Source organism: Grus americana, chromosome 3 (genome assembly GCF_028858705.1).
Source record: "Grus americana isolate bGruAme1 chromosome 3, bGruAme1.mat, whole genome shotgun sequence".
In the NCBI taxonomy this organism is placed as follows: domain Eukaryota; kingdom Metazoa; phylum Chordata; class Aves; order Gruiformes; family Gruidae; genus Grus; species Grus americana.
In genome coordinates, this window is record NC_072854.1 from 62,692,430 (window position 1) to 62,704,523 (window position 12,094).

The 12,094-nt window shown below is 43.4% G+C and overlaps 1 protein-coding gene across 1 annotated transcript in view; it reads right to left on the reverse strand.

The window, feature by feature from the left end:
• The window catches only part of SLC2A12 (solute carrier family 2 member 12), a 33,426-nt gene extending 22,819 nt beyond the window's left edge, over positions 1–10,607 (reverse strand). The window contains exons 1-2 of the mRNA XM_054819976.1: positions 10,211–10,607; positions 1,195–2,517 (exon numbers count right to left, since the gene is read on the reverse strand). Of these exons, the coding sequence (XP_054675951.1) occupies positions 1,195–2,517; positions 10,211–10,343 (1,456 nt within the window). The 5' untranslated portion in view covers positions 10,344–10,607. The remainder of the gene's footprint in view (positions 1–1,194; positions 2,518–10,210) is intronic.
• Positions 10,608–12,094: the final 1,487 nt, after the last annotated feature.

Consider the following 12,094-nt stretch of genomic DNA (forward strand, 5'->3'; position numbering starts at 1 on the left):
TGAGGGTCATTAAATGTGTGTTTGAAACACCCAAGTAAGAGCTCAAGTAACATTTTCTTTTCAGGGCTGCACCCCTGGTTATGAACCTCTGTCACAGAAAGCAGAATCCAGCCTCAAGATGGTCTGCAAGGGAGGGAATAATACTTCAATAACACAGTCAAGCTCGCTGTCCTGGCAATGAATGCTTATCACACGCTGCTCTCCCAGTGAGTAATGTTTAAAATAAATAAATACTGCAGGGGTGTTGCTGTTAGTGCAATTGTTGGGTTGTATTCTTGTGGCAAGCTTTTTATCATAATAGTGCCTCGGGAGTACAGTGTGTTTGCAAGGCAAGTTTGAGCCAGGGCACAAAAGCACATAAAGTCTGTTAATAAATAATGGACTCTATGCATGTGGTTTTTGCAATATGGCTTAAAAAAAATCAACACCTTCGAAGAACAATAATATGCAAGTGCTATTGAAACAAAACAAACAAACAAAAAAAATCTCCAACGAAATGAAGAGATTTAATTGCTAGTGGCTGGGACATGTTCTCCTCTGGAGAAAGTGGGAACCCTGCAAGTGTGATGGTAGCTGTAGCAGTACCTCATTTGTACAGTGATGCTCCTTTGTGTTCTTCCACTTGCGCTGTTCAGCATAGGTAGTGGAGATGATACTACAGTTTACTAATGAACTATGATGCCTTAAATTTCTTTCCTGTATCTGAAGATTGTTATATAGTCAAGCGGCCAGATCCTCAGCTGGTCTCAGGCATGTTGGCATTTCATGGATTTGATGGAGCCATATCATACAGAGGTCTAGAGCTCGTCATTATCTTGGGTTTATGAGTTAGCAGCAGGAAATGCCTCACCTTAACAGTCCCAATGTGAGGTCACAATAGACTAGGAAGAGGAAGGGTAGCCAGGGGCCCCATATTTTTGCTGTACAAAGCTCACACCAGTTCTTACCTTCACTGAAGGGGAACAGTTAATTTCACTGAAGGGAGATTAGGCCATTGTCCTCAATGGGAAGGACCTATTCCTAAAAAGTACACTCCAGGCCCACCAGGACAGCTTGTGACAATACCAGCACATATTATCAGAAAACACTGTTTTGCCCAGCTTGGGAACTGATGCCAAGCTGTGCATGTTATCCCAACACTTAATCCCGTTGTAAGTAAATCATTACAAAGAGTTAGAAAAATCAAATACTTACTTGGTCCAAGACCTATAGAAAATGCAGCAACATAAACAAGCAGGCTGGCCAGCGAGAGCCATTTCAGGACAACAGGAACCTCCCCACTTTCCATGTGAGACCCTGTTGTGCTTTTGCCTCCAGCCAGGGCAGTCCCGTTCAGTTCTCCTGTCCTGGCAAAGGCTGGACTTCTCTGCGTGTCAAATGACAGCCTTTCTGGTAAAGCCATGCTCGCAAAGAGGTCCTTGAGACTCCCATTGGTGACATCAGCGAGGTTTACCGGTCTCTGGAGAAAGAAATCCTCTGGAGATTGGCTTCTACAGACACTGGTGAAATTCACATGTATGTTACGGTTCACTAAGCCCATAGTGACCAATGATACTGCCATAACAGAAGACCCTATACACAGAAAAGTTTTACTTCCAACTTGATCCACAAAAACCGTGGCTGGGACTGTGCTGACCACTTTAACCACTCCAACTCCAGTAGAAGCCAAGCTGGCAGCTTCGTTGCTCTGGAACCCAACTGACTTCAAAACAGTTGATGCATAAAATAAAATGTTGGGTTGCCCAGTTGTTTGCACAAAAAAGACTAGAGTGAGTCCTACCAACATTCGGGCCCTCATGTTGTTTTTTGAACGAAACAGGTCCAAGAAACTATACTGATGTTCATCTTTCAGGGAAGACTTGATCACAGTAAGTTCTTTAGTAGCATCTGATGTTTCCCGTAGCCTCTCCAGTACTTTTCTTGCAGCTTCCTCTTTATTTTTCATGACAAGAAACCGAGGACTTGGTGGAAGGAAATACATGGCAATAGCCTGCAAGGCACCTAATGGAATCACAAGGCCAAACATGTACTTCCAGCCATGAGATACACTGGCAAATGCATAATTTGAAATATAGGCAAAGAGAATGCCTATCACAATCATGAGTTCATTTAATGACACGAGGAGGCCTCTTCTGTGCTGTGGGGCGATCTCAGCAATATACACACACGTTGCAATTGATGATAATGATATGGAAATACCTATGGCAATCCGTCCCACAATAAGTATCCCATAGGATTCATAGGGCAGTAAAAGCAGACTCCCCAACACAAGTAAAGATGATGCAATAATAATAGCAAGTCTCCTTCCAAATCGGTCTATCAGGAATCCACCAGTAAGGGATGCAAATAAGGCCCCAAAAAGCAGGGAACTTACAACGATTTCCTGCTCTTTGCAAGAGAGTGCTAATATGCTGCTCATCTGAAGAAGAGCTCCAGAGATAAGGCCCAACTCATAACCCATCAGAAGTCCACTTACAGCAGCAACAACAGAAGATAGAAAAGTAAATGTTCCACAGCCTGAAACAAGAGAAAAAAACACAAAAGTTGAAAGTGTGACTTCTGCAACATTCTGACAACTAATAATAACTTTATTTAATATATCAGTCCATAAAATCTTTTTGTAACTTTTAGGCAAAGCACTTATGGGCATACAAACTCAGCAGCAGTGGTGACATAAAAGGCTATTTTGAAAAAGAAAAAAAAAAAATTAATTTAATAAGATTTTTTATTTTAATGCTTTTAGGTTCTTTAGCTTTCTGATCAGAAGTCAATAAGATTTTGATCAGATCCTAAATAATTAAACCTTCTGCCTCAGAATATATTGCAAAAGGCAACAGTGACAATTCAACCTTTTGGTAAGAAAGCCATTTTTGCCTTGAGACATTCTCAGTGTTTTTCCTGTACTGAATTGAGGAAGTCTTGTCCACCCAACTAGTGTACCATAGGCAAGGAAAGCAGTAATTTCCCAGCCACATTGCTTCAACCCTGACTTGAATAATTTTTCCCTCACCACTTACTAATTCTTTTGCTTCACCTGAGGATGCCATGAAGGCTGCTGGTGCCAGTGTTTTTTCTTTGCCAGTGGAAACATACCCACTGAGCACCAGGCTGATCCGGATAGCTGGGATATTCTAGGGAAACCAATTCGTGAACCTTCTGGGCTTTGCTCATCACTAATCTCAGATTCTTTGGAATATCAAGAGCAAATATTTCACATAATTTATGACAGCCACAATGTCAGGAATAAAAAACAGATGGTGAAAACATAAACCAAATGGAGATTATATGCCTTTGAACGTCCACTTTAAAACAAACTCATTTTATACAACTGCGACTCATTGTTTATTGTTACAAGATAGATTTAACTGATCGTATTCTGCTAACTGTGAAGCCTTTTGCACCCTAAACCTCAAGGAATATATCAGTTTGTTATTGTTGGTCTTGTTCTTTCTCCCAGCATTATTTTCCTCTTATCAGGATTTTGGCTGTGACACAACTAGGAAAAGAATAAATTGACTTCTGATTTTCCGGTTAATTGGAGAGATAGGACGTGTCTGATGAGAGGTAGTTTTTGCAACATAACAGAGTCCGTATTTAAGTTAATTCTGCTGGAACAAGTACTGTCCAGCTTGGCTGAAAAGTGGTATATGGCCTAATTGAAAATGATACATAGACTTTGTTTATTTTTAGCTTATTTTTCTAAGGCATTAAGGCTCTTTGATCATACTGACCGCCTGAAGTTCCTTGCCAATAAATTTTGAGCACATTGGCAAGGATCAGTCCCATTTGACAGAGGATATTACTTTTCCAAGGCAAATTGTGAAAAGAGAGGAGGAGAGCGGCCCTAACAGTACGTCTGCACTGCTAAAATAAACAGTGCCAGAGCCCAGGCCCAGACCCTGGCATGTGGCCATGTATCCTACTAAATCTCTGGCACGGTCCCTGGCATGGTTGTGCCCCACGCCACCTTGCGCTCTCCTAACAATTCCATGAGGCAGCTTGGCCACCATCACACCCCGCAGCCACCCCACAGCAAGCCGGGTTATATTGGAGGGTAGCAGAGATTAGCTGTGTGAATACAACTGTGCCTCCAGGGCCAGGGGAGATGTGTACGTCCATTAAGTCTATTAAGATAAGTATCGCCTATCAGCTCTCCTACCTGGCTCTGGGTTGGCTCCCTCTGAGCCAAGCAGAAGCCAAGCGGCAGCAGCCCCGAGCGATTGAGTGCACGGGGCTCCGGCGGCTGGAAAACCAAAACCAGAGATAGACAAGAGAAGGGCAAAAACCACATGGTTTTGTTATGATGGGCCGTAAGGGCATGGGGGAAACAGGGGTATTGTGAGAAGTCTTTCAGAAGGTAGGGGTGGATGGTAGATTTATTGCGATGGAGGTGGGAGAGCTTGAAGAAAATGCCAGAAAAAAATTTGCAAAATGCTCCAGTGATAGAACATTTTTTTTTTGTATTGTTGTCCATGTCTGTATTATGTCTAAAGCTTTTTCTTCCTTTACGTCTGCAGTATCCAAGATCATCACACTTATTTTAAAGAGAGGTTAGCACATGAGTTAGGGCAAGGTCCTGCTGTACTTTCTTCACACACTTAACAGCACTTCAGTGGAAGTACTACTGACTCCAGTTAAGCTGCTTTGCGCTACATGTGCTCCATCCCCCAATGCATGCATGCAATATACGCTTTATCATTGCAAAACCTAATTTCTCCCTCACCTTTATACTTTTGACTGGCCTGCTTGCTGTACATTACTAGATCTGGAAAATATACTCTTCCAATGAATCCTAGCTGGAAATCAGGGATGATAACAACATTGTGTTGTGCTGAATGAATGAGCTTGGGTATCAGAAGCTATACTGCTGATTTGATCACAGTGCTCTTCCCAAACTACTGCTCACTGCTGATATTTGTGCTTTCTTGGATATCTCTGTATGTTATGTCATTGGTCTATGTAGATTTAACCTAAGATTTTTCTTGAATTTATATATTATGAAGCCAGAAGAGACCATTGTGGTCATCCAGTTTAACTCTCATGAACAGCATGACATAACCCTTCAGGCACATTTAAATTACATTTTATTTGAACTAGGCCATTTAAAATATTCAGCTTTGGTTTAAAAATTGCTAGTGGTTGAAAGCCAATGACTTTAATCATAAGTTGTCCCAATGGTTAATTGCTTTCACTGTAAACTATTTGTAATTTATTTCTAGACTTAATTTCTGCAACTTTGGCTTCCAGCCTTCAGATCCCATTCTCCATTTGCCTGCACTTAGCTGTGTTCACTAAGTACAAAATTATAGCCTGTCATTGAGTCATCCCACAGACCTCTCCTTGATAAGCTACTTAGCCTGTGAGGCTTTACAAGTTTACCATCCCCTTAAGTATTCAAAGCCCAGTTCTCTGAACTCTCTCCAGATTATCAATTTCTTCAATAAATTGTGAGCTGAACCCAGCACTCGTGCAGTGGTTCCATGGTGCCAGATAGGAACTTGACATAATTTCCTGCTCCTGGTGGACATTTGCCTCTCTACTCATCTAAGATTGTCACAGCAGTGTACAGGAGCTCATCTTCCACTGGTTATTCTCCAGGATGACCAACTTCTTTTCTGACTGGCTTCTTCCCAAGACACTGCCTTTCCTTTAAATATGGCCTGCCTTCTTGCATCCTAGCTAGGAATGCCAATCAGTTTGCCTTGTGCTGTATTAAAACACATAGAATGGGTTCAGCTTACCTAACTGTGAGAGATCCACATCTCTAGATTTCTTCTATAACCACTTGCAAAAAATAGGCACTTCTAGATGTCTGAAGTAGGTCAGATGCCTATTTCTCTCCATTGCCTATAAAAGGAATCTGTGTGGCTTGCTCAGATGCGGATGTCTAAAGTTAGCTGAGCGGAACCCCAGACAGCACATTCACTTGCAGTCAGCAGGCCAAGCCATCCTAATTGCTTTCAGCCAGTGATGTATCCCATTTATTAATTACCCATCACCTTGATCACCCTCAAATAAGCTGTGATCATCTTCTTCCAAGCAAATGAGAAAAAATGTTAAGTAACAGAGGGACAGAAACTGAGTTTAAAGCTCTTCAGCAGAAGCAAAGCAGTGCAAGCAGTGTCTCCTACTGATACTTTAAGATCTGTGTCCTGCATGGCTTTTAATTCTTTAAATGTGTGACTGTCAGTTTTGTTCCAGTTTCTGATATAAAATGACAGTGCCAACACAAATATCTTGAAGTCTGTCATCAGCACTGTTCTTGTTCTCCTCAGCTGGTGGTCCTCAGATCAGAGCAACGAAGGTGATTATTTTTTTTTAATCCGAGAGGCTGTACGAGCTGGGTGTGGAGTTTGGACACCTGGGAAGTTGCTAGGGAAGCACGCAAGACCATGTATTTCTTACATCTCTGAGTACAACAGCTTGATCAATGTCTCAGTATTTCTTTGGCTTATTTTTACTGGGTCAGCTGGTGTCCTTGTTCATGTGTCCAGTGACCCACGCCCACAGTTGTATAGAAATAGCGGTGGGCTGTAACTAAAGCAGACCCCTGAATGAAAAGCAGATTCTGATGTGATGCAGAGGGAGACACGTTATCTTTCTGCATTAGCAGCAGCAAACACAGCAGTCAACTCGCTGTCTCTTGTCCCTCACAGAGCACTATTCTGCTGAGAAACATCCTTACATCACTATGATGTTTTGTTGTAACTGATATACCTAAGACTTGCTTGCTCAGAACTGCCTGCTGAGTTAAACCCTGAAATCTCTGCTCAGTTTTCCTCCATGGTCTTCCTCCAGACAAAATTCTCTCCGACTTCAGCATCTGTTTTGCTTTAACATTTCCAGATAAAGCATGCTGCAGTAGTTGTACTCACAATCCTTTAAAGTGTCACTTTTAATGATGCTGCTGGCAGTTCTTAGGCATTCCTTTTTTTTTTTTTTTTTAAAAAAAATCTTCTTAAAACGTATGTTCCTCTTATTTTCATGAGATGCCTGCAAAATACATGGCAGTGTGCAGCCCAGGGGAATAAAATATTTCAGTGATGGCTTCCAGAGAAATTTCTCCTTCTGCCTGCAACAAACACCATGGCTAAGGAGCGTGTGGCTGGTATGTGACAAGTGATTGGAAAGTCTATTCTCTAGTTTCCCCATGTAAACAAAATGGTTTCTCACGATTGTTACTCAGGTCAAAAGCAGCATTACTTGGCAAATAAACTTATCTTTAAGAACATTTGCTGGAAATGTTTATGCTTGGTTCCTGAAAAGGAGACCAAGCGCAGTTGCAGTATAGCACAGTGTACTGCTGATGAGAGTGGATGGGGCCAAGTTAGTAAGGGTGTGCCCCTTTACTTATTTTCAAGCACATATTTGGGAAAATACAGTCCTTCCAAAGGCAAAATGTTTGGTCTGTGCATGTATTTTATTGGCATCACAGATAAATGATCTATGCCAGGGGAGATCTACAAGCAACCCGGGCTGGGAAACACCGATCTTCCCCTGCTTCATGTGCAGGAATGCTATGGGAGAGGTGCCTGGGAGCCCTTTCCAGCTCACGCTGGCAGTACCACACTCCACATTAGTCCAGACACTGAGATTTCTGAGAGGCAGTTTTTCTTTCCTTTCTCCCAAGAGAACATGCAGTGTGCGTAGAGAAAACTAGTGGGATGGAGAGGGGGAGATTACTTCTGTAGGTGACCTGTGCAGATACATCTGTTTTGATAGGAGGGGACTCAACATGCTGTCTCTTCCGACATGGTGCTTTCTTCTGTTGACTTTGATTTAATCTGAGGTGAGAAATGTCTCAATTTGGGAGTGAAGGAAGGTATTTTCCTGGAAGGTCAAATACATGTTCTTTAAATCCTTGGGGATTCTTTGATCTATTTAGACATTTGGAAGTTGAAATCAAGCCCTGTCAACCCGTGGTTAATAAGCACAGGTTAGAAAATCATGAGCTCAGTGCATTGCATAGATATGAATCCACAGCACGGAATCTCCCTTTTTCAGTAGAACAAGGCATCTACTTTTATCCACGATAAATCTTAAAACTACAGCATCTGTATCTGAAAATTTTAAGCTACCTTTAACAACATATTTCTTCGCCATCTGAGTGCTGTCTGACATACAAAAAGTTTGCCTTTACAGAGAAATAGTGTTTAAAATTCCCCAAATTTTCTTTAGAGGAGGATTTTGCTAAAGTGTATAGCATGTGGATCACACGGTTTTGTAGGATTTAATGGCACGTGTTGGGAATTGCTGCATAATTAAATCATGGTTTTGCTTCTTGTAAAAGGTAATTATCACATTTTCATGCCACCATGATCTTTGCTGTGCTGTCACAGCCATCTTCTCTGTCTCATCCAGTTTTCTGGTGTAAAGACATATATATGTCACCCTGTTGATCTATTCTAATGCCTGAGGTTTCTTTAGATCAAGTAGCTGCTCAATAGGTGCATTTATCCTATCAGCTAGGATACATCTGATCTAACTGTCCATCTAGAAGTCTAGCATGGGATCTAAAACTGTTACCCAACAAGACCCTACAGGATGAAACAAATGGTGGCTTTGGGACAAAGTTATGTTGCAAGCAGAGCTGGAAAATCTCAGAAAATATTAAATTTATGCAAAAATAGTGTCAGGGCCATGTGGGATCATGACCATTTTACAAATGTGACTCCTCCCAGCCAAGTATGAAAGGCAAAACCAAAACAAATATTTTGTAAATTGAACTAAAAAGAAGGCAGAAGGAAGCTAATGTATCACACATCTTCACACATCTAAATTCCTGCAATGGTGGGAAGTATTGTATACTTTGTACAGCGTAAGCTCAATGAATGTATTATGTGAGTAATAGTTGAATTTCATGAACAAAAGCACCCTGGCACTGATGGACAGACAGGGAATGCAGGTCCTGAACAGACCCACCCTGGCCATCTCTCCATCTTTCTTAGTGCTCTGCCATGTATTTTTCATTATGTCAACAGCCAGCCTGGCCCTGCATTACATTAAATGGGATTTGGGTTTTGGGGTTTTTATTTCCCAGTAAGAATCAACAAGTTCTTTTAATTCCTAGCTAGGTAATTATAAATTCCTCAGGTTACTGCTTTAATTTCTGAGGGCAAGGCCAAGTGTGTAATTTGCATGTCCTCTTCTAACCGTAGCCCTTGTGCTGCAGTAACTTTGCTGTCTGTTTATTGTAACTGCTGTGCTTCCCTTTGATAACGCTATCCTATAACCATCTGCATTGCTGCCCCCATACCCTAAGGTAATGTTAAATATGACTGGCTTTCTGTTCTTGATTAACCTCTGCTTCCAGGTATCAGTAGATGTTGCTGGACTGCTCACTATTACACTCCAACAAAGCATTTGTGCCTGTGGTATCTGAACACTCATGGGTTAGTCAATTCATTCATTTTTAAGTGAAAAAAACCTGCTTGGGACATAGTCATTTCTGGCTTACAACTGTACTTTCCTGTTTGGGTACAGCTTTCTTGTGGGTGAGAAATGTCATGCTTGCGGGTCATTTTCCCTTTGATCTTATTATCAGTGAAAGACTCAAGATGCAAAACTATGCTGTAACCTCTAAAAACTGGCTGGGTAGGACAGCAAAGGTGAACAGCTACGAAACTCAGCTTCAGCATTCAAAAATCTTTTGCAAAGAAAAGAAGAAATTCTACAGCTGACTTTTCAGGGTGTCAGCACAGAAACCCTGTTTCTTCCTGAAATGCTAGGGGAGAAAAGACAGGAGGGATTCCCCGTCCCCCCAGCCTGTACTTTCCCCCCGCATGAGCAGGTGCAGTGCTTGCCTGGCCTCCCTCCACTTCAGTGAACAGGGCTGAATTGCTCCCAAGCATGCACGGACCAGACCACCGCTGTTACCTTAGATGGCAGCGGGTTCTCTGATTTTTCAGGTGACTGATCTTCAAAAAGGAAAGGGATTTGCACAACAGACAACACATGCACGAACAGTTGGACAGAGGCCTTTTGGGAAAAGTATCGCATAAACCTTCATTCAAAATTCAAGCCAGCATTCCCCTTCCTTACTCACGTTTTCCTCTCTTTTGGAAATTGAAAGAGCATGCCCCGAGAGTCCCTTGGCTTCGCAGGGCTGTTTTCCCCCAGCCCCGCGCATTAGCTACGCAGGCACGTTGCTGCTACGCAGGCACGTTGCTGCTGCTGGCTCACAGCTGGCATTCAGCCCCTGCCACTGTACCTGGTCCAGCCGGGAGCTTGCGGAGGTGGCGGCGGCTGCTGCGGTGGCTGTCCCGGCTGCTCTCCTCATCCTCCCCTGCTCTCATCGTCTGGCTCTGCTGGCCGAGGTCCTCCGTGCTCTGCCCAGGTACCATTGCCACCCCCTTTGCACCTTGGGGCAGGAACACTTCACGGGGCAGCGGTCTTTCCCCGGCCGCCAAGGAAAGCGCAGGTTATTTTCCTCATGGCAACAAGTTGCTGAAGCTGGCTGAAACCAAATGCAAACCACAAAGTGGTTTGTGAACAACTTTGTTGCTATTTCAGAAGGCTTTGCCCTTTGCAGTGACACAGGCTGTTGCTATTCTTGGGAGCCTATTGCAGGCGAGGGGAGGGCCGTCTGTCGGAAGTATTGCTTTTGCCTTTTAACAAATAGTTGGAGACATCAGACGTCCACGCGCAGCTCGATGCACATTCCTTACCCATTAGCTTAAAGGGTCTCTCTCTCTCCTTCTCTCTCTTTTTCTCCTCTCTCTGGTGTTCATACGCACAATCTCGTAACAGAGAAGGCACGCCGAAGGGGAGGATTTGAAGTGTTTGCTGTGTCAGCTAAAGTTAGGGCACAGAGCACACACATGTGGCATCACTTCAGTCTCGTAAATTGTGAGCAAGTTGTGGTGACAAATAGCGGAGAGGAAAAAAAACCATGGCAGCCCCTTTGCAGTCTGCGACTGTAGGAGTCAGGATTTTTCACGGCATAGATGCACGTGCTATTTTACAAGCAAATTAAAGGCAAGCCACCCTCTCTCCCATGACAATTATTTGTGGGAAAACTGAGACTGTCTCAGTTATATCGAGTCAAAGGCTTGATTTTGAGAGCTGCTAGGAGTCACTCCATCCCTACTAGCTTCATTGGAAGCTGTGGCCAGAGGCTGGACGGCAGCGGTGGGGAAAGCTACAGCAGGTGCAGGCAAGCTGCCTACAGGGCTGCCTGCCCCGTCCTGGTCCTGGCCCTGGTCCTGGCCCTGGTCCTGGCCCTGGTCCTGGTTCCGGTCCTGGCCCTGGTGTGGGAGCCTCCGAGTGCTCTCAGCATAACCGCTGGCCTCAGTGAGGCAAGTTGTCCAAGCTATCCCCAGTGGGAATTGCTGTTGTATAATTTGGCAGTGCTGCAGGCTTCTTGTTTGTGCTCTTTTTCTCTTTCATTACTTGCTGTTTTGTCTTGGTTGTTTTTGTTTGAATACACTAATGCCTGCAGATAGCGTGGGAGGCAAGGCAGAGGTGGAAAGTTGGTAGTTTTTGCAGTATTTTCAGGAAGGAGAATTTTTCCTTAAGTAGAGCAGGCCTGATACACCCATTATTGGTGGTTGCTTAATAAAAAAAATTGACAAAAGACATTGTAACTGCCCCATCTGACAGCTGCCTCACTGTTAGCTTCAGAAACTGGAGCGCCAGGGATGCCATGGGGCCACCGGTTCCAGTAAGGGAGTTTGGTTTCGGCAATGCCTTCGGCATGGAGTTAAATGAGTCAGCCTAGGTCTGCTCTCATGTGTAACATTTTCCATGTAAAAGGTCCACCTGTCAGGCAGTACGGGATGCTATCAGGGCTGTTAACAATTTCTTGCCACATCCAGAGAGGTGTTGTTTCTTCATGGGGTATGTGCAAAAAGTAATGTCGACTTTTAAATAGCTTATTCTGATGGTTTAGGGAAAAATGAGAGGCTGTTTAGGCTGAGGAAGGAGAGGAAATCTTTTGAAAGATTAAATTCATCTGTGATAAGATTTGTCTGTTACTATGTAGTGTGTAACTGACCTCCTCTAACAGCCCACACCTCATATAAACCCCAGCTCTGCTCAAGCACCTGCTCTCTGGAAACTCAGCTAAATCCATAGCTACAGAACTGTTCCCCGC